Below are 22969 nucleotides of genomic sequence, written 5' to 3'. Positions count from 1 at the left end.
TTAATCTGCCAGTGCACCGACTGCTGTGTGACGTGCCCGCACGGTGGAACTCTACGCGGCACATGTTGGCCAGGCTCTATGAGCAGCGTAGAGCTATAGTGGAATACCAACTCCAACATGGGCGGCGTAGTGGGAACCCCAGTCTGACTGGGACATGCAGTGTGGGCCGAAGACCACCTGCATTAAACCTGACGTTAGCTCTGCTGAGCAGGGCACTGCAATGGGATATATTTATGTACCGCCGGTGGCTTCCTGGGACCCACCCATGCTGTCGGTCCACACGGAGTTGTAAGTGCATGTGTCCACTTCTAAAGAACCCCAGTCTGACTGCCGCATGCAGTGTGGGCCGAAGCCCACCTGCATTAAACCTGACGTTACCTCAGCTGTGATGGGCACTGCAATGGGATATATTTATGTACCGCCGGTGGCTTCCTGGCACCCACCCATGCTGTGGGTCCACACGGAGTTGTAACTGCATGTGTCCACTTCTAAAGAACCCTAGTCTGACTGGGGCATGCAGTGTGGGCCGAAGACCACCTGCATTAAACCTGACGTTACCTCAGCTGTGATGGGCACTGCAATGGGATTTATTTATGTACAGCCGGTGGGTTCCAGGGAGCCACCCATGCTGTGGGTGCACACGGAATTCCCATTGCGGAGTTGTACCTGCCTGTGACTATTTATAAAAAAACGCGGTCTGACTGGGGCATGCAGACACCTTGACAGAATGAATAGTGTGTGGCACATGGGTTCCCCATTGCTATGCCCACGTTTGCAGCTCCTGATGGAGGTGGCACAGGATTGAATTTCTCATTGCTTCTGTACAGCATTATGGGCTATCGCCCCGCCCTTTTTAAAGAGGGTCGCTGCCTGGCCGTGCCAACCCTCTGCAGTGTGTGCCTGCGGTTCCTCCTCATGGCAGACGCGCTTATAAATAGACATGAGGGTGGTGTGGCATGAGGGCAGCTGAAGGCTGCGCAGGGACACTTTGGTGAGCGCTGTGGACACTGGGTTGTGCGCGGGGGGGGGGGGGGGGGGCAGCATGTAGCCCAGGAGAAGGTAGTGTGGTGCTTAGCTAAGGTATGCATTGCTAATGAGGGTTTTTCAGAAGTAAAAATTGTTGGGAGGGGGGGGGCCCACTCTTGCCGCTATTGTGGCTTAATAGTGGAACCTGTGAACTTGAGATGCAGCCCAACATGTAGCCCCTCGCCTGCCCTATCTGTTGCTGTGTCGTTCCCATCACTTTCTTGAATTGCCCAGATTTTCACAAATGGAAACCTTAGCGAGCATCGGCGATATACAAAAATGCTCGAGTCGCCCATTGACTTCAATGGGGTTCGTTACTCGAAACGAATCCTCGAGCATCGCGAAAATTTCGTCTCGAGTAACGAGCACCCGAGCATTTTGGTCCTTGCTCATCTCTAGTAGCAACCAAAGTTTTTAACCAAACACACAAACAATAGGTAAACTAAATAGACTTGTGCAGAGATAATTCTACTAGTATTGGATATATTCTTAGAGTAGAATGTTGCCGTGAATTAATTGATTTAACAAGTCATTTGCAGTGTATTATAATACACACAATATCTGACCACAGGGAGGAAGTTGCTAAATCAAAAAATGGTTTGTTTTCTTGTTGCCATTTACTTATTAAGTCATTAAGTTAAGTTGTAATGATTTCCATTTTTGGGTCCTACCTTGTGAGCTTAAGCCAGTTACATTGCTAGCACCAGGAACGACTCAGGTATTTTGTCCAGTGGCCCAGACATCCTGATACCAGTAATTGTAACATTCAATTGGACATGCATCCTCTTCCTCTGTGAGTGGCCGATGGAGCCCCAGCTATCTTCTGATTCTAGCAACACTCCTGCCTTGAAAAATTTGCTGAAAATTGAAAGTTGGGTTTGGCACATGACCATAAAATGTCCAAAATTTGGTTACATTATATTTTTGACATGAATTAAGTTATAGTCTCCGGGGTGAGGAGAACCATTGTAGGTTGTTTTATCATTATTTGTGGATAGTAATAGCCAGTGTTGGGATGTGGTCTCCACAGGTTCTGCAAAGATAGCGAATAAAGAAGTGAAAAATGAACTAAGTCCAGGGGCATAGCTTAAGGTTCATAGGCCCGGGTGCAAAGGTTTATCTTGGGGGCCCCCAACGTCTCTTAACCCCTTAATGCAGAGGCGCAACTTGGAACTCCTGCGCCCCAATGCAAAACCTGTAACAGGGCTCCCAACTATAATGCTTTATTCATAGTGCTGGGCTCCCTATATGGAGAAGAGAGGCCTTATGGGCCCCCTAAGGCTCCTGGGCCTGGGTGCAACTGCATCCTCTGCATCCCTCTATAGTTACTCCAGTGACTAAATCATAAAAATGGAATGTGGGCACCAGGACCTCTTGTCACAAGTAGTTACCGGTAGAAGGGTGGCAATGTCTAGCAGCACCTGATAGTAGCATCGTTTTTATCTCTGGCATGGGGTCCCTCCCTCTTTAGGTACTGTATTCTACTATAAAAGAGTAGCAATATCTTACCCATGAGTGTTTTTTTTTCTAATGGTACATAAGCTAGCAGTTTGCTGACAAGCAAATCAATTTGTAACTTAAGCCTTTATAAATGTCATTTTTTGGATGATATAACATCTTTTTCATCAAGGTCAGGAATCTGACCCAGGAAACACATTAATCCAGATGTGATGGGAATGTTCAAAATTGTTATGTTTTTGAAATGTAACTTTAGACCTCATATTACAGTAACTGGTCTGACAGTTCTGCTTCTACTCGCACTGACACCCCTTGATCATATGAGCTGAAGCAACTTCACAGAAATTTAGACAATCAGTCCTGAATATTTTTTTAGTGATATGCATATCATCACCAAACTGGGTAAAGCAAAGCCAGTATAAAATATATCAGATGTTATATGGACTATGAATCAAGGTTTATGAAATTCCTTCAGCTTAGATATAGCATAAAATTGAATGATTGGTAACTGTGGATGGAAATACCCATGCTGCGGAATGTATAAATGAATTGGCCTCCTGCCTTTTCTATTTTGCACAGATAGAGCAGGCGCCCAATGAAGGTTAGGTGCACTAAATCAGCTTAATATGATAAATGATCATTCGGTGCCTTAGGCTGCTTGCGTAGCTCATGGCAGCTTATTGACTATCAGGCTATGCAAATAGTGTAAGCACGCTATGATAACGGCGTAGTATACTGTGCCAGAGACGTTGTCGAACAATACATCTGTATATCCTCTCTATTGTTTCTCAGTACCTGTGTATAGAATACAATATCTGTAATGGAGAACGTATTACTGTTTGGATATGATGTTAGTTTGATGTATTTGTACCCTTAGGGCTGATTCACACAGGAATAAATAAGCCGTGAATAGAAACCCACTTGTCACGTAATTTTCGCTTGCATAGTACGCAGCATGTCCTATTTTGGTGCGTATTACGATCCAAAATAGGCCATGGAGGTGAATGGGCTAGCACAAATACACGGTCAATATGAATGAAGTGTGCATATTCATGCATCAAAACAGTGAGACCTTCTGCATATTTATGGGTTCAGAAAACCCTCAGAATAGCCGAAATACACAGGGAATAGGTACTTTTTGGTCTCTGAACATGCTGCATATTCACGGACCAAAATACGCTTATATAAATTAGACCTTCTTAGGGAATATAATAAATATTTTTGTGTAGTCCTGTAGGAATCTTGGGGGATAATATTTCTCCTTGTGGAGAACACAACAGAGCACCACAAGGCTATAGGGAGTCTTATAGGCCATGCAATGCTACCTGGGAAAATGCCATGCAAATGAGGGCTGGAATAACGCTCCAGTGCCCCCTTTTGGAATGGTACCTTCCCTATGGGTTAATATCCAACCTTTTAATAGGCCTTGCAATATGATGATGCAAGACGAAAGTGTATAATGGCGCTATATGTGAAGACCTACTGCAAGAATTGTAACGCTCTATCAATGAAGCTGCTCACCTGGGTCTACTGTGTGTAATATAGCAATACATGCGCTCCTCATGATGTGGTTGCGGCCTTCTGTGCAGGGACAATTCGCTGAACCCTATGAGACTCATTCCATATGCCAACTGGATAGGGGACACGGAAGAAAAAGTGGTGAACACCATGGGCAAGTAAGTATAGAACTTCTTTATTAGAATGTAGACAGGAATCGATTCGAGTTCCCATCCTAATAAAGAAGATTTGTACTTACCTGCCTGTAGTGCGGACCGGTTCATCTTCTATCTAGTGTGTAATATGATTAAGCAAAACCAGAATATGGATGTACATACTGCTGTTTCTGGGTTATTGCTCTTTATCAGTGTAAAATAGGATTCCGGTTGGCTAGGTGAGAAGCCATCAATGTGACTGATGGTACAGCTATAATACCAATAGGTGGCACTGAGGAAGATTCCATCACTCATTTGCTTTTTTTCAGTGATTCATAGCCTATAAGACTCCCTATGCTCTTATATTGCTCTCTCCTGTGGCGCTCTCTACAAGGAGAAACATTACCCCCAGACTCACATTAATTATCAATCACGTAGCCACCTAGAATTCTACTGTGCACCGAGGAGAGGCAATAACACTGAAACGGCTGTATGTGGTCGCAGCATGTGGGCTGTGACACTGTCAAAGAATGACAGCCGCGATGCAGAAGTGAGTCCAGGCTGACATCACGTTAGCCTGGCCCATGTGACTGCGCCATTGGAGCCCATGTATTAACATCAATCTGCTGCTGTGGGGCTTTATTGGTCAGCTGGGAGGTCATTTCCCCAGACGGTCAATCAGCCATTATAATAGTATATTAATTATGGCCCCTCCTATCAGAGGGCATAGCTAATTCCCTTCATTGTGTAGTGCTTATCCAGTTCACGTTCTTTGACTGCCATCGCCATCTCACATAAGTCCCTGCTGTTTTTAATACTCCTTATGTGGTCTGTTCCATCCGCTATTTCTTGGTAACCAAGGTTCTGGACACGGGGCCACACCTTTCAGGCAGGGTTTTTCTCTATTAGCGTGATAGGGTGAGATTTCACTTTCCCCCCTTGTTTTAGTTACATTATATATTGTCTTATTCTCTGAGTTATTACTTGTGTCTATGTCTGTCCTGTTGGACAACTATCACGTCTGATCCTGTCAAGGTGCTTTGGTGTTTGGCTCAGACGTAACATATGTACTGTTCAGCCAACATCACTAGTCATGTTGTAAGGCCTGTTAAAAGGTTGGATATTGAATCATAGGGTAGCTACTAGAGATGAGCGATCACACTCCGTAAGGTCAGTTACTCGAGCAAGCATCGCTCGGGCAGGGGGGCATCGGGGGGTAGCAGGGGGGAGAGAGAAAGAGATCTCTCTCACTCTTCCCCCTGCTCTCCCCCAACTGACCTTACTGAGCGTGCTCGCTCATCTCTAGTAGCTACCATTCCAATAGCTAGTACCGTGTTATTTCCATCAGTTATTTTCATATCCTATAGGAAAGCAAGTTACAATATGGAGAAAACATTGGGACTAGTGATGAGCAAGCATATTTGCTAAGGGCAATTGCTCGAGCGAGCATTGCCCTTAGCGAGTACCTGCCCGCTCGAGACAAAAGGTTCGGGTGACGGCGGCGGGCAGGGAGTTGCGGGGGAGAGCGGGGAGGAACGGAGGGGAGATCTCTCCCCCCCCCCGCTCCTCCCTGCTGACTGCCGCTACTCACCGCTCCCCCGCTCCTGCACCCAAACCTTTTGTCTCCAGCGGGCAGGTACTCGCTAAGGGCAATGCTCGCTCATCTCTAATTGGGACTAAATTGTAAGCACCACTGGCAATGTAACCAGCTGTTTTTGTAAAGCATTTTTAAGTATATTCATTTACTAGAAATCTCGTGCAGTTCTTGAAAAAAATAATTTGTACTTATGTGTAAGTACATTTCTTCTGAAGTCTTTAAGGAGGTTTAATCTGAAACAATAGGAAATACAGTAGTCTCTTTATGAATACTTGATAAGATGCAGAAAATCAATTCTGCTCAATTTACTACATTAAGCCCTGGGGGTTTGCATGAAATACATCTGCACTAGATGCTTAGAATTCAAACAAAATGAAATCAGGAACAGAAGTGCAAAAACAGGTGTTATATGATTAAAATGTGTAATTATTCTACTTAATTAAATGGTGAAACTTTATAGAAAATTATAGACCTGAAATGTGTTTTTGGATAAAAAGGATATTGAGGATAAACTTTACCAAGTAATGCGAAAGAGAACGTCAAAAAGAGAACAAATGAAAGGCACACAAGCTGCCTCCTCTATACCGGAGCTTGGGTTTATCTCTTCCTCTTGACTCTCCTTGTTACCTGCACCAGTGAATAAACCTCTCGTCAATCACTTTTTCCTGTCCTTGTTGACCCTACTAGGTATTCAAGTGAAGTTCAGCCAATGAAAGTGGCCGAATGGGATATTATTAAAAAATTTGGCTTTGTAGTCATATGATGCCCTTGCTCACTCAAAATTGTGCCTTTTCAATAAACTAGCATAGTAACATAGTAACATAGTTTGTAAGGCCGAATGAAGACATTGTCCATCTAGTCCAGCCTGTTTAGCCTCCTGTGTTGTTGATCCAGAGGAAGGCAAAAAAATCCAAGAGCAGAAGCCAATTAGCCCTTTTGGGGAAAAAATTCCTTCCTGACTCCCTAATGGCAATCAGACTGCTCCCTGGATCAACCCCGAATAGTTCCTACCTGCCAGTATACGCGGATTAACAATTACCCTTAGATTTATAGCCTATAATATTCCTCCTCTCCAGATAGACATCAAGTCCCTCTTAAACTCCTCTATGGATTTTGCCATCACTACTTCCTCAGGCAGAGAGTTCCACAGTCTAACTGCTCTTACCGTAAAGAACCCTTTTCTATGTTAAGAACCCTATGACCTCAGCAGTAAGCATTTTCAGCAGACATAATGGTATGGTTAGTTGGAGTGATGGAGTTTGGATCTTTCCCATGCTCACACGCTCTTCTGTCTACTAACGGACTTTTAACATGGATGGAATTTTGTTGCATTGTAACACATGGAAAATTTGACACCAAATTCTACGCGGCCCTGCGTGGGTTTTGATGTGGAATTGAAAATGTCCTAATTCTGATAGTAATTGTACATCAAATCCACACACTGCCATGCGGTTTGTGGTAGATTTCCACAATGGCAGCTTAACCTGCGTATTGCAGTGCATCCTGCTGCACAGTTCTGGCTCATGTGAAAGGTCCCTTAGAGAACCTAGGCAACGCAGCAAGTAGAGGTAATGGCAAATTCTCAGCCAGCTAAATACCATTTACCGTTTCATTATAATTTGTGGTATTTTAAAGAAGTACTCTGGATTGTTTTATTTTGGGGAATCCATCACGGTATCACTGACCTCTGCTGGGAACTATCCAGTTCTGTAGCTCTGCCCCTCCGGACTCTGTATTCTGCACTTTTCTTCCTGGTCACATGACAAACATAAGAGAAAAGTTGGTCAAATGGAACCAGATGACTATTTTATTTGTATGAGGGCCTCTTGGGCATGTTGGATTTTACATGCCTGATCCTTCAGTTGCCCCAAGAGATAAGCCGCCACCAGAGGTGTCTAGCAGTCTCCCCACTAGTAACACATGCAAGCTCTGCCGAGTGAACCGTATATGAGTATGGAGAGTCAGGAGAAATAGTTGTTAGCCTAACCAGCTTTCAGGCAACAGCAATTAAAGGTGTGTGGTCATCCTGAAACTGGCCTTGTGGTGTAGCAAATTTTGTTATGTTTGGTTTTGGCTGTTCTAATATACTGCTTGTACCTTTAAGCAGTGTCACAAATACTGGTGATCATTTGCTCAAATTTATTTTCCTTAATTTTTCATTTGGAAGAGGTTAGACAATGTAAAATCATTCTGTATATTATTTTTCAGAAAAGCTAATTCATGATGATGACTAGAGATGAGCGAGTATACTCGCTAAAGGCAATTGCTCGAGCGAGCATTGCCTTTAGCGAGTACCTGCCCGCTCGAGACTGAAGGTTCGGGTGCCGGCGGCGGGCAGGGAGCTGCGGGGGAGAGTGGGGAGGAACAGAGGGGAGATCTCTCTCTCTCCCTCTCCCTCCCCTCCCCCCCCCCCCCCGCTCCCTCCTGCTGACAGCCGCTACTCACCGCTCCCCCGCTGCCGGCACCCGAACCTGCAGTCTCGAGCGGGCAGGTACTCGCTAAAGGCAATGCTCGCTCGAGCAATTGCCTTTAGCGAGTATACTCGCTCATCTCTAATGATGACCATACTTACAAGTTATCATTCTAAGCAAATAATTATTGGTATGCTTATAAATACACTATAACACTATGATTAGATGCCGATTGTATTAAGTTTATGCTGCCTTATATTGACGGATGGAGGCCATTGTTGTTTGGGTCAATAGAGATAGAATCACATAATTGACTTTACAATACAAATGTAATGATAATTATACTCTTTGTGTTTTGCAGAATGCTTGACCAGAGAATGAAGTGGACACTGCAGGCACTTTTGTCCTTCTGGGTCAAAAATCAATTATCATCTAATTATCAACACAGCAATAAGACTTGGAACATTATGGAAAATCCAATTCTTTGTTTCGTCATCAGGGAACAATGCTTAGCATCGCTGCCCGCATGTCATGATCAGAGATTAAATGTTTTTCTAGAGCACAATCCAAAATAGCTATATTCAGATGATGAGTACTGTTAGCGGCACAGGGATGTTAATCAGCCTGACAACAGTATCCGTTACGCTAGATATCAGTATACACAATGGACTGATGGCCTGGCATAGCAATGTCACTTTAAATCAGAGTATGCCCACATTGCATCCCACCAATGCATCTGAAGAGGACGGACCATCCTATCCATCATTCGAGAAGAACTGGTCTGCCCTGTTGACATTGATCATCATTATATTAACAATAGGAGGAAATATTCTTGTCATTATGGCTGTCTCTTTGGAAAAGAAACTTCAGAATGCGACCAACTTCTTCCTCATGTCTCTGGCTGTGGCAGATATGCTGGTGGGAATTTTAGTCATGCCCGTTTCCCTTATAACCATTCTGTATGGTAAGTAACCATTCGATGTTTCTTTCCACGAAATGTAATATTGTAAAGTCTTGTTTACATCAGAGCTTCGTTAGATGATCGCGATGCGTCACATTAATCGGTATTGTTTCTCTACGGTAGAACATGATGTTCTACAATCAGTAGAGCTGATGCACGGAGGTTAAGTGATTGGTAAAGGCTTCTCAAGTAAACCCAATCACAAGGAACCTCGCTGGCAGAGATTTTCCTTCTCGGCAGGAACCATCTGAGTTTCGTTGAGTATCCAAGTTTCAGATTTACAGTTTGATGCTATTTGACAAGCTGTAGAATAAGGAGTGGAATAATATATATTCTAGATAGAGGAATGTAAGACGATACAAGCGGTATTAATAACTTACCTTTAGGGTTAGTAAGTTACACACATACATTCTTAGTAAGGAAATGACTCTATTTACAGCATACCAATATGATCTTTTCATACGGTATGCACATTCGATTTCTTATTTACTATTCATAAAAGAGCTACAGATGGCAAAAATGATTAACGCCTTTAAGGTGCATTCAGACGACCGTATATTGGCCAGGTTTTCACGCCCAGCCGATATACGGCGTCTCTCTCTGCAGGGGGAGGAGGCTGGAAGAGCCGGGAGCAGTGCCCTGAGCTCCCGCCCCCTCTCTGACTCCTCTCCACCCCCTCTCCACCCCTCTGCATTATTTGCAATGAGAGGAGGAGGGACAGGGGGCGGGACTAAGTTCTGGGAATTAGCTCCGCCCCCATCCCACCTCTCTTCATTGAAAATAGTGGAGGGGTGGAGAGGAGGCGGAGAGGGGGCGGGAGCTCAGAGCACTGCTCCCGGCTCTTCCAGCACCCTCACCCTGCAGAGAGAGACGCCATAGATCGGCTGGGCGTGAAAACCCGGCCGATATACGGTCGTCTGAATGCACCCTTAAGGACATGGCCTATTTTGGCGTTGAGGACCCAACAATTTTTTGTGGATTTTCATTTTCACTTTTCAAAAGCCATAACTTTTTTAGTTTTCTGTCTACATGGCCGTACGGGGGATGGATTTTGCATGGCGAACTATATTTTTTATTGGTGCCAATTTTGGGTGCAGATAAAGTATTGTAAAACTTTTATTATTTTTTTTAGAGCAGGGAGAGAAACTACATCAATTCTGCCATTGTTTTTTAATTTTTTTTTTACAGCATTAATGATACAATACACTTTTTCTGCGGGTCGGTACGATTACAACGATACGAAAAACATTATAATTTTTTAAGGTTTTTCTACTTTTGAACAACAAAAACCTTTTTTTTAAAAAAAAAAATATATATATATATATAACTCTTGCATTGTTGCATTCAAAGTCACATAACTTTTTTATTTTTCTATGGACGGAGATTTGTGAGGGCTTGCTTTGTGCATCATGAGCTGTAGTTTATATTTGCACCATTTTGGGGTACATATGGCTTTTTTGATCGCTTTTATTGCAGTTTTTGAGAGATAAAAATGAATAAAATAAGCACTTTGCCTCCGTCCTTTGTTTGCTGCGCAGGATAATTAGTTTGCTCAATTTATAGTAAAGGGCATTACGGACATGATGATGCCAAATATGTGGGGTTTTTCTTACATTTTTAATTTATTTCATACAAATAGGGGAAAACGAGCAAACAAGTTTTTTACATTTTTTTATTAGGTTTCTACACATTTTTTGTCCCCGATGGGGCCCTGATCCATAGCAGCTATGATCACTACTATAAGGCATTGCAGGACTTCAGTACTGCCCCGTATGGCCCTCTCCCCTTGTCTCTCTTGCACATGTGCAGTGAATTGAGGTGAACACACCTTGACTTCACAAGTGCATCGCAAGACAGATAAGGACAGAGGTCGGCACAGAGCATGCACAGGATTTTACCCCTCACACTGCCATGAGGAGCTAGGGGAAGTGACAATCTAGGGAAATCAGTGTTGCTAGAGCCATGACACAGTGACTCGGGGAGCTTGCAGCATTGCCCAGATGACTCAAAATGGGTGATTAGAAAACTGGGTGCAAAAATATAAAAATAAGATTTTAGACTTACACTTGATCATTTGATTTAGGCTGTGGTCTATATTCAGGATAAGCCATCAATGTTTGAACAGCAGAGATCCTGCAGCGGGAACCTCTGCTGGTAATCAGGGGACCATTTGTATCTATTGTAGGCACATATATGTAACTTCAGGGGATTGAGACTGAGCTGCTGTATTAGGCATAGCAGCATGGATTAGCATAGCAGCATGGATTAGCATAGCAGCATGGATTCGCCTTTAGTTGGATGATCATAAGAGTCTTCATGTTTATTAATTGATTATAAGGGTATTAGGTAGCGAGATATTAGAGTTGCTACAATAAAACCCCGACTTCCACATGTGATACAACTGTTCTTATTCTAGGCCTTCCAGCCTCTTAGTAAATGCAGAATTCCCCATTTACCATGATTATCATTAAAATGTCATGTCTTTAATGGCCTTCAGACATATTTAGCAGTTACAATGCTCTTTCTATGTATGCTGGTAGTGAAAGCAACTGTTTTCTCAAAAGACAAATCTATTTTGGTCTCGTGATCATCCGATTGCCATTGATCTTCACAAGGGCAAGTGCAGCTAGCCACGTACTGTCCCTACATCGGTCAGCTGCAGAGGAAACATTGTATGCTGGCCATTCAAATGCACAGTCTACCACGGCTGGCTGACCGGATTGATAGTCAATCTTTATTACCAAGTTTTCCCCAAAGTAAGACTTACTCCTAAAATAAGTCCTACCATGATTTTTAGGGGGGGGGGGGGGGTTGGGGGAAGACCTTGAAATATAAGCCCTATCCGGAAAATAAACCCTACCTACGCTATGTGAAAAAAAGCAATATTTACCTAGCAGGTGCTGTCCGGGTCCCTACCACTGGTCTCCACAGTTTTGGGAAAGCTTGCTTGCAGTTCTGAGCACCAACAAAACATTGCTTGCTGGTAACAGAGTTTATAGACCCTACCCTGATTTGTTCTCGAGCACCGTGGCTCAGCTAATCACTGTAGCCCTCGATGAACTAATCACAGCCATTCATTGAATGACTGTGATTGGTTCATCAAGTGCTGGCTCTGATTGGCGCTCAAGAACTAATCAGAGCAATTGCTTGCTTGAGGCAGGGTTTATGAACCCCATTACCAGCAAGCAATGTTCTGCCAGTGCTCAGAACTGCAAACAAAGCTGCCCGGAACTGCGGAGACCAGTGGGAGGGACCCAAGCGACGCATGCTAGGTAAGTATAAGACATCCTCTGAAAATAAGACAGGGTCTTGTTTTCAGGGAAACACGGTAGCTTCTCTGCACTCTAATAAAGGAGATTCTGAACAGGGAATGGCCTGATGAGACAATCCTTTAAGATCTCATACAAAAACCTTACATATGAGGATATGTACCATTTTAAAGTCCATTTCATTGGTTGTGGGTAATAAATAGAGATGAGCGAGCGTACTCGGATAAGCACTACTCGCTCGAGTAATGTGCTTTATCCGAGTATCGCTGTGCTCGTCCCTGAAGATTCGGGTGCCGCTGCGGCTGACAGGTGAGTCGCAGCGGGGAGCAGGGGAGAGCGGGCGGGAGAGAGGGAGAGAAAGATCTTACCTCCGTTCCTCCCCGCTCTCCCCTGCAGCTCCCCGCTCCGTGCCGGCACCCGAATCTTCAGGGACGAGCACAGCGATACTCGGATAAAGCAAATTACTCGAGCGAGTAGTGCTTTTCCGAGTACGCTCGCTCATCTCTAGTAATTAACAGTTCTTGGATTCATTGACATCATTTTAAAAAACTTGATACGTCTAAACTCCTTAAATGAATTTCTGTGATAAGATGCTACAAAGTAATTAACTATCAATAGTAGATTTCCTGATTATTCAGAATGATTGCATCCGTGTCCATTCAGATGTCCTTCATTTAATCCTGGGGTAGTTTTGCACACACAGATAATCCTCCTCTGTTAAAATGTATTTAGACTTCTTTATTTTTGGAATGAGTAGATTGATTCTATATTAAAGTATAGGAACAGGTTCTCTATTTTGCTTTGGTCATTTTGATATACAGCTTGTTTAGTCTCTGAGCATATGGCGGCTATAGTAACAACTTGGTGTGGGCGGTTGTTTTATTTATTTTTACATATTTGAATTTCATTCAGTATTTTGTTATTATTTTAGTATGTATCTTTTTTACCCCTGATGTCATATTAGTCCTCTGAGTGACATTCACAATTAATTTTTTCCCTTATTCAATAATTTTACACTGCAACATCAATAGACGCCCAGGAACAGAGAAAAACAAAGCCCTAAAGTTAGTCTGGGAGTCTGCTAAGACCCAACAGCTCTGCCATGCCATGCCAGGGGGCGCCAGATCCAATAGAGGAAACCAGCACTGAGGCTTTCTCTGTTCACTACATAGCCCTCATTCAATGCTATATAGGCTAGAAAAGAGATGACAAAAGCAGTTCTGAACTACCTTGCTCTTCTCAGGTTCCCCGACTGTCTGACAGCCAATCCCCCAAAACTGCTCCTGCTCAATTACAGAAGCTGGAGCTTTAAACCTGCACCGTACATTTACAATGGCATGGGTTTAACTCCTTCATGCCCCAGGGCATATAGTTATGTCCTGGGTGCATGAAATTTGTATGGAGTAGGATCGGTAGCAAATCCCACTCCATATACGGCGGGTGCCAGCAGTCTTTGACAGCTGACACCCGCCTGTATCGGACGATATCCGCATTCATGCTTATTCAGGCTGTTAACTCATTAAATGCCACTGTTAGTTTATGCCCTCATCAGTGTTTAGGGGTCTAGAATGTCCCCATCCCCATGATGAGCAGGTGAGGTTGCATTTTGTTTCCATGGTAGCCAGGGGCCTTTTGAAAGCCATCAGGGGTGCCGCAACTGATTGCACCTGTGGCATGGCTTGATAGACTGTCTGTCAGAATGTGGCATACTATGGTATTGCATTATAGTGTATGAGTGATCAAACCATCGCAAGTTCAAGCCCCCTATGGAGACTAACAATTGTTAAAATTAGTAAAAAAAAAATGTGATAATGAGAAAAAAATTAAAGGTAATAGGAGTTAAAAAAACTTTTCTTATATTTATAAAAAAATCGAAACAAAAACATATTTGGTATCACTGTGTCCAATTTATCAAAGTAATGCATTATTTATCTTGCACAGCAAAAGTCAGAGAAAAATATACAATTTAGAATTTTTAAAATTGCATTTTTTTACTCACTGCATTTCCAAGAAAAAATGTAATAAAAGCAATCAAAAAGTCATATGAATTCCCACACAGTACCCATGGAAACTAAAGGATGTCCTGCAAAAAACGAGCCCCCACACAAGTATATTGATGATAAAATCAAAAAGTTATCATTGCTGTGGTATGGATAATAAATATACAATAAAGTTATCAAGTCATTCATGCCACAGTGTGTATGCCGTAAAAACAAGAACCCCTCCAGGATGGCGGAATTGGATTTTTTTTTCCAATTCACTCTACTTAGAAATTTTTAAAGATTTCTCAGTACATTGTAAGGTGCATTAAATAGTATCATTGAAAAATACAACATATTCAGCAAAAAAAACACGCCTTCAGACAATTACATCGGTGGAAAAATAAAATAGGTATGACTTTTTGAAAGTTGGAAGAAAAAAACAAAAATGAAAAAAAAGGGGGAGTGTCCTTAAGGAGTTAAAGCCCAGGACCAAGCATTGTAGAGGTATGGCACTTGGTTTTAATTAGGGTAATGATGCGTAGATGAGCAGATTATGACTGGTATGGAAATGACCAATCATTACTGCAATCTTTCATCCCCATGCAGAATGCATTAGTTTGCGTTCATTTACAAAGGGAGGTGTGCTGTGAACTACTTAACTAATTGTATGCGTCCATAACAGACGGGATCAGCTGATGAAGAAGTGTTTGCTCGTCGGTCAGTTGATTGTGCATATAATCATAGAGATCAATGATCGTGAAAACAAACATTTGTGCCCGATTATCGACCCATGTGAAAGGCCCTTCAGTCATGAGACATTCTTTCTTGTTGAGTACATTTCCAGTATGCTATGTACAAGATTTGCAATGGCTTCCATTTTGGGACTGTCACTTGATACAATTGTGCAATTACCTAATGTTTAAAATTTACCTTAATTGTTCCATAAATGTTTTATTTTTTATTAAAATCAAAATTTTAATTGATTCGATCTGCCTTAGTTTTAGTGGGAGCTCATCTATCACTTCAGAAATGTTCCTACAAGGTTATTGTCATTTAATAACAAGAGCTTTTAAGAATACAGGAGTTCTTTTGAAGTAATTAAGGATGACAAGGTGGGCAAACCACCACACAAAGGCTTGTAGGATGATTCTACCTGTCATCTATTTACTTGCAAGAAAATCATTTATTAGCTGAGCCCTGAGGTGGCTGTTCATTCTTCACCAGTGAGCCAGATTAATGCAGTGCTAAGTTACTTTACTTCCTTAACAAAGCAGACAATGCACATTCATAATGATGTAGTATAGTGACTGGAATCATTGTAATTAAAAATCTTTAAAGAGAACCTATTAGGAGAAAATAGGCATATAACCGACCGACGGTGTAAATCAGCTTAGCAGCAGGATAATGTACACCTTTTAAGCAGAACTGAGTTATTTGCCAAAAAGTCAAACTCTTACTTTTATTGCAGCATGCCCATTATGCAAATGAACTGTCTCGAGTCTAAAGGCCGATTTACACGCAAAGATAATCTTTCAAACAATTGAAAGACTGACAGTCGTAGTGATCATTTTGCATAAAGTGCTAATGAACACTAATGTCTATTAGCCCCTTATTAGCTTAATTTGCATGTAAATGAGCTGCTGTCTGGATTTTGCAATCAGCTCCTTTGTTCTTGCATGGGTTGACAGCTGAATACAATGTAATCAGCTGCTCCCATGGAGAACACAGCGAGCAGTCTGTGTTATCTACTCTGCAGCTGAACTATGGATTTTAAGCTCACCTTAAAATCATCATTCAGCTGAAGAGTGAACGATAGTAGCATTTACACACAACGATTATCACTCATATGCCATTGTTTGAACGAATTTTGAGCGATAATTGTTGTGTGTAAATGGGGCCTAAGAGGCGGCACTATTACAGCGTTGAGTAAAGACATCACTGGTAAAACGTGGCCTCTTCAGCCTCCCAACACCACCCTGTTTCCTTCCGACATCAATGCTCACAGCTGCACACATGCTGTACGTCTCTGCTGTCTCATCTATCAAACCAGGTTTTATGCCTATTTTCTGCTGACAGGTTCCCTTTTAAGGAATAACCCAGGCAAAACATACACACTGCATTATGCCTAGTGCAGGTCTTGAGGATTCAGATCATGACTTGATTGATACTGCATTTATGCTCTATTGGAGCCAACCAGCCATATATCAATATTAGATTGCACTAATTTACGAAATCACTGGTTGCTATTTTAATCTGTGACATAGAGGAGTGCCCCACCAAACAAATGAGTGCAATCTTAGTGCAACAGTTTTTCAGTTCTCCAAATTTTTTTCTACTGTGATATGAATAGAGTCTACTATCAAGTGCCATGAGGTGCTTTTACATGAAACCATTATCATTCGCCCGATGAATGAACAACCAATGTCACAGTTACCTCATTCACTCGGGAAGTTAGTTTAGACAGTGAATAAGAATGACTGAACGATCGGTGTTTTAACCGAATGATTAGCAAACGAGCCAACAATGATTTTCATGATTGCATGAAATGAACGATGAATAGAGATGAGGGAACGTACTCGGTAAGGCCGATTTCGCAATTGAGCACTGCAATTTTCGAGTACTTCACTACTCGGGTGAAAAGTACTCGGGGGCACTGTGGGTGAGCGGGGGGTTGCAGAGGGGAGAGGAAGAGAGAGAGAGCTCCCACCTGTTCCGTGCTGCTACCCCCCGCTCCACCACGCCACGCCCCGCCCCACAGCGCCCCCGAGTACTTTTCACCCGAGTAGTGAAGTACTCGAAAATCGCGGTGCTCGATTGTGAAATCGGCCTTACCGAGTACATTCGCTCATCTCTAACGATGAACAATAATCAAAGAATTATCGTTCAATCATTGCCCAGTTTACACTAAACGATTATTCTTCATTTTCGCTCATCTAAATGAATATTGAACGATATTGTTCCATATAAAAAAGACTTAATTTTGCCGATCCCCTTACAGATCCAGCAAAGACTGATTTTAGCAGGCAAGTGAGCAAGTTTGTCTAACCCCAGGTTTCTGAATTTATACACTCTCATGAGACCCCACCCTTACCTTCAAAAGTAACCTTAAAAGAACTGCTTATTCAGAAAAGCCTACAACCTACAGTAAGTGCTCAGTCAGAGGTGCGGGTTTTTTTTGCCCACCTATGTGTGAAAAAAAGTGTTCCACGCATGTTCAAAAGGCGTATGACTGAAGCTCCATGCCCATTGCTTTCAATGGGGCCTGTGCTACTGCAACCTCAGTGAAAGCAATGGGATGCAGGAAACCCCCACAGTGATTTTCGAGGAAGGGCTTGAGATATAAGCCCTTATCTGAAAATCATCCCTACCTGCTGTAAAGAAAAAATCTATATATATACACATCACCTCTCCACCACTGTTGGTGCTCCAGGGCTTCTTTTTGCTGGCTCCCTGGCATTGTTCTGAAGCACTTTCTCCTGGCCAGGAATTTAAAAATCCCTGCCCCCTCAAGGTGCTGGGTCTGATTGGCTGAGCGCTCAGCCAATCACAGACAGTGCTTAGCCATTCAATGAATGACAGCTTAGCACTGCCTGTGATTTGCCACAGCACTCAGCCAATCAGAGGCAGCACTCAGCCATTTATTTAATTTTCATTGAAATGGGTTTTCTGGCTAAATACTATTGATGACCCATCCTCGGGATAGGTCATTAATAGTTGATTACAGGGGATCCACTTCCCTGTATCCCTGGTGATCAGTTGATTCTCTGGCCCCCTGTCAGTGCATGAGAACTGGATGTCATCATTAGGGGTATAGCAGGAAATCTCAAAAGAAGTTTCACTCCCATTGAAATCAATGGGAGCAAAGCTGCCTATTACATTTCTAGCTCCACATTCGGATCAGAGCAGGAAGTCTCAGAAGCAGCTTTGCTCTCATTGATTTCAATGGGAATGAAGCCGCATCTGAGCTTACCTGCTCTGACCCCTATGATGACACCGGCCCAATGCATTGACAGTGGGCCGGACAATCAGCTGATTGACAGGAATCCCAAGCAGCACTTTCATGGTAATCAACTATTCATGTTTTACCCTGAGGATAGGTCATCAATACTATTGCCCAGAAAACCCCTTTAACTTTGTTGCATACATTTATGCAATTAAAATTAATATGTTGTCAAAAATATTTTAATTTACATTTTCTAAAGGTCTGGGCTATATGCCTAATCAATGGCTTTACATCTCACTAAAAAATTAGATCCTAAGTATAGTCATCACAAAGATTTATAAGACACATGTGCTAGGAAGGAAAGAGCTAATAATTACTGAAGTGAAGCTCTTGCCAACCCATACTCTTCATTCAGCCTAGGATGACTAAAACTTGGCGGCATTTTTACTCCGTCTTCAAAAATTGTTATGACATTTCCAGAATTTACTGATTTAATTAGAGGATTTGAATGCAAAGTAATCCTTAACATGTTCCTATGCAAGAATGTTAAGGCACACATAAGTATGCCTCTTAAAGGACAAACAAAAAAAATTGTATACACTTGCAAGACAAAGTCAGTCAACCCTTTCAAATTGCCTGAATTTCTGCATTGATTACTAATAAAATGTGGTCTGATTGTCATGTAGGTGAAAACAAATGCCAAAGGCATTAACCCCGGTGCCAAGGTCCCTGAAATATAACTTTTTATTAAATATAAATTTAAATTAATTTGCTAAATATTAAACCCCTAGATTGCAGGTTGCCTGAAATATATAACAGTCATTAGGTAAATCACCTGTATGAGCGTAAAGATTTGCCCTATTTCCCAGGGACATGAGTGGAAGACCCAAAGTCCTCCATCAGTTTAGGAAGCTGCTTGAAATGTATGATCACAATCAAGGACAAAGTATCACATATAAGACAAAGGGGATACATTATCAGGTGATACACCCAAATGCAGGGGAAAAATTGCCTTAGGCTCCCTATGAACCGAGCGGAAGGGGAATCATTAATCAAGCAGTCATGGCAGAGTGCAAAATGCAGCCAAACAAACTGTGCTAAAACCACAGCAGTTAGCCTCCCAATATTTTCACCAGCCCCTAGGCGTCCTCAGGGGATATCAAGGGAATTCAAATTTATATCTAATAAAAGTTACATTTAAGGGTTAATGCTTTTGCCATTTGTTTTCGCTTTAAGTTAGATAACAATCTGACAAAAATTTATTATAAATCAATGCACAAATCCAGGTAATTACAAAGGGTTCACTTAGGGCACCTTCAGACGATCGTATATCGGCCGGGTGCCGATATACGGCGTCCCTCTCTGCAGGAGGAGGAGGCTGGAAGAGCCAGAAGCAGTGCACTGAGCTCCCGCCCCCTCTCCGCCCCTCAACACTATTTGCAATTGGAGGTGGTGAACCTAGGTCCTGGACCTTAGCTCCGTCCCCGTCCCGCCCCTCCCATATATACGGTTGTCTGAAGGCATCCTTAGTCTGTTCTTACAACTGTATTTAAAAATTAAAAAAGAAAAAAAACTTTAAAAAAAAGAAAACTTTTTTTTCAATAAAATGCCTTTTATTGATTAGTAACTATTTAAAATAAACTCACACTCACATATTTGGTAGATCTATAACCATAACAACGTCTACTCTACTATAGAATACTTTGATAGAGTGAAAAATAGAAAAAGGAAAGAACAGTATTAAAGGCTCCCAAAATGACACTTAGGGCTCCCACCCACTGGCGATATTTTCTCCACTGCGATGCGATTCTAAACTTAAAGTCTCGCATCGCAGTGTGAGAAAAAAAATCGGCATGACGCCGGGATATCGACATATCGCCAGTCTTTTCAATGGGGCCAGCGGCAGCAGCGCTAGCCCCATTAAAAGGACATGGAGAATGCCGGGGACTTCTGCCACAGCTGGGACTGCGGGGTGAAGGAATCCTCTGCCACAGCTGTCACAGCTGTCACAGCTGTGGCAGAAGTCCGCGGCATTCTATTCTGTTGCTTTCAATGGGATCGGCACTGCTGCGGTCCCCACGGGGATGAAGGAAACTCCTGCCACAGCTGTCACAGCTGTGGCAGAAGTCCGCGGCATTCTCCCTATGCTTTCAATGGGGCTAGCGCTGCTGTGGCTAGCCCCATTGAAACCATTTGCGATATGCCGGTTCTATACCGGCCTCTTTCTTGCGCTGCGATGCGCGATTTTTCTCGTGCTCTCGCAGCGCAAGAAAGAAAATATCGCCAGTGGGTGGGAGCCCTTATAAAGATTAAACAACGTATACATCTACAGCACCACAGAATATACAGTTCAAAAATATTAAACGGATCACAGCACACTTTTCACCTTGTGGTATAAAAGGGAAGACAGTCCTCATCACCAGTGCACGCTCAATTCAGGGTCCTGGATCCTAGACCTTCGTTTAAATAGCATAAAGGTTTGAGAGAGCAGCACTCCAGGGATTTTCAATGAAGTAAAAATCTTTATTGCCCCAAAGAAACAACGTTTCAACTCTCTGCTGAGAGTCTTTGTCAAGTCCTAATACATACATGTACACGCCCACTTTAAATACCCCCCATGACTCCACCTTCACCAATCACAGTTCCCTTTACACAATACATTTAAAAGCAAACCATTCACATTGGGTGTATACAATTCCTACCCCTGGTGCAGAATAATTAACCACGATGAAGGTGTGGGTGTCATGCTGGGCGTCTCGTTCTCCATTGCCGGTCTGGTCGCAGCCCTTTCACGTCAGCGCTCCCGCCAGGGATCTCGCGAGATGACCACGGGATTCCCCACCGAGACGTCACAGACAGCTGTTAGAACTCTCCGGCTAGAGATCTCGCGAGACTACCGCGGGATTCCTCTGCGTAATCACCCAGTCAGCTGTTCAGAGTGAAACACATCCAACACGGAGCCCGCTGCGGTCATCCCCTGCATTGCTCCAATAGATTACCAAAGACACACATATTGTCGGCATCATGCTCTATGCGCATGCGCATCCAACTTATTCGTGGTATAAGCGCACATCGCTACTGGAGCCCAATCGCATCGCATATCAGGCTCACTCTGCACAAATATAACCGCTGCCAAAGCCTATTAGTGGACATTACCACATGCCTCCAATCCAAAGGTGACATGAATCTACTGTAACAAGAGCACATCGCAAGTCTGACATAAATAAATAATATGATCAGCTCCCCATATAAAAATACCAATGCAGCTATTACAACTGTCGATCGTTTCTGACAGCTGAGATAACACAAGTATGACCAATCCAAAGAAGCATGACACCACACCATTACTCCAACTGCTCAATAATTTATTTTATTCGTTTAGTCAATTGATCTTTTATGATGCACGGGATAGGTAGACTGTAACACCCAATGTGATCTGAAAGAAACAAACACATAACATAATCAGTGAAATGTTGTGATTAAAAATAAAAATGCAAGTACGAAACAAAAAGCACCCAAAATTATCACAATGCCCATTAATCAAGATATAATAGTGGATTGTAATCCACATTTAATCCATTGGGGGTCAGGGAATCCAATCTATAAATCCATTTAGCCTCCAGCAGTTTTAATTTCTGTTCCCTATTACCTCCCCTAATATCCTTGTCCACCGAGTCTATTACCATGAAACGGAATTGGCTGATGGTGTGGTTGTGATCATCAAAGTGTCGGGGAATAGGAAGGTCCAATTTGTTTGTCCTGATATTGCTTTTATGTTTTGACATGCGCTTGCGAACCTCCGTGGTGGTTTGCCCCACATACTGAAGGCCGCAAGGGCAGCAGATCAGATACACGACGAAAGCCGACCAGCAACTGTACCATCCACGTACGCGGTACCTCTTTCCAGATCTGGGGTGCACAAAACTGTCCCCCTTCACCATGTTGTGACAAGACGCACAACCCAGGCACGGAAAGTTGCCCCTCTTAACCGGTGCCAATGTCCTTTGTATGGGACCGGAAACAGGAGCAACAGATGTGCGGACTAAACAGTCCCTCAGATTCCGTGCCCGTTTGTATGCCATCATGGGTGGACATGAGAACTCCACAATTTCAGGGTGGCAATTAGCAAGAACATGCCAGTGTTTTCTCAACACATGTTGAATTTCCTTACTATGTGTCCCAAAAGTGGACACAAATGGAATCCGTTTCATTACCTCCTTGGTCCTGATCGACGGGCTAAGGATAGACGCTCGTTCAATCTGTCTAACCCTGCGTGTCTGTTCATCCAACAACTTATGGGGGTAACCCCTAGAGACGAATTTATTGTACACCAACTCCAACCTTTCATCAAAGAATTCATCGCTGACCACCCGCCGGACCCTGAGCATCTGGCTCCAGGGTAAGGACTTAATCATGGCCGGCGGGTGGCAGCTGGAGTAATGTAATAAATTATTCCGATCCGTTGGTTTGATGTACAAATCCGTCTTCAAGTGGGTCCCCTGTTTCATAATCAGGACATCCAAAAACTGTATGGATGTGTCTGAAGCCACAAGCGTGAATTTTAATTCAGGAAGGAAATCATTCAATTCCCTATGAAAGATGTCCAATTGCTCCCTAGAGCCATTCCATATGAGGAAGATGTCGTCAATGTACCTCCACCATACCTGGGC

At 42.9% G+C, this 22969-nt stretch overlaps 1 protein-coding gene across 1 annotated transcript in view; it reads left to right on the top strand.

Moving 5' to 3' along the window:
- The window catches only part of HTR2C (5-hydroxytryptamine receptor 2C), a 486357-nt gene that overhangs the window by 384931 nt on the left and 78457 nt on the right, over positions 1-22969 (top strand). The window contains exon 5 of the mRNA XM_066579897.1: positions 8506-9108. Within this exon, the coding sequence (XP_066435994.1) occupies positions 8730-9108 (379 nt within the window). The 5' untranslated portion in view covers positions 8506-8729. The remainder of the gene's footprint in view (positions 1-8505; positions 9109-22969) is intronic.

This window comes from Eleutherodactylus coqui, chromosome 10 (assembly GCF_035609145.1).
Source record: "Eleutherodactylus coqui strain aEleCoq1 chromosome 10, aEleCoq1.hap1, whole genome shotgun sequence".
In the NCBI taxonomy this organism is placed as follows: domain Eukaryota; kingdom Metazoa; phylum Chordata; class Amphibia; order Anura; family Eleutherodactylidae; genus Eleutherodactylus; species Eleutherodactylus coqui.
This window is presented reverse-complemented; position numbering and strand designations above follow the sequence as displayed.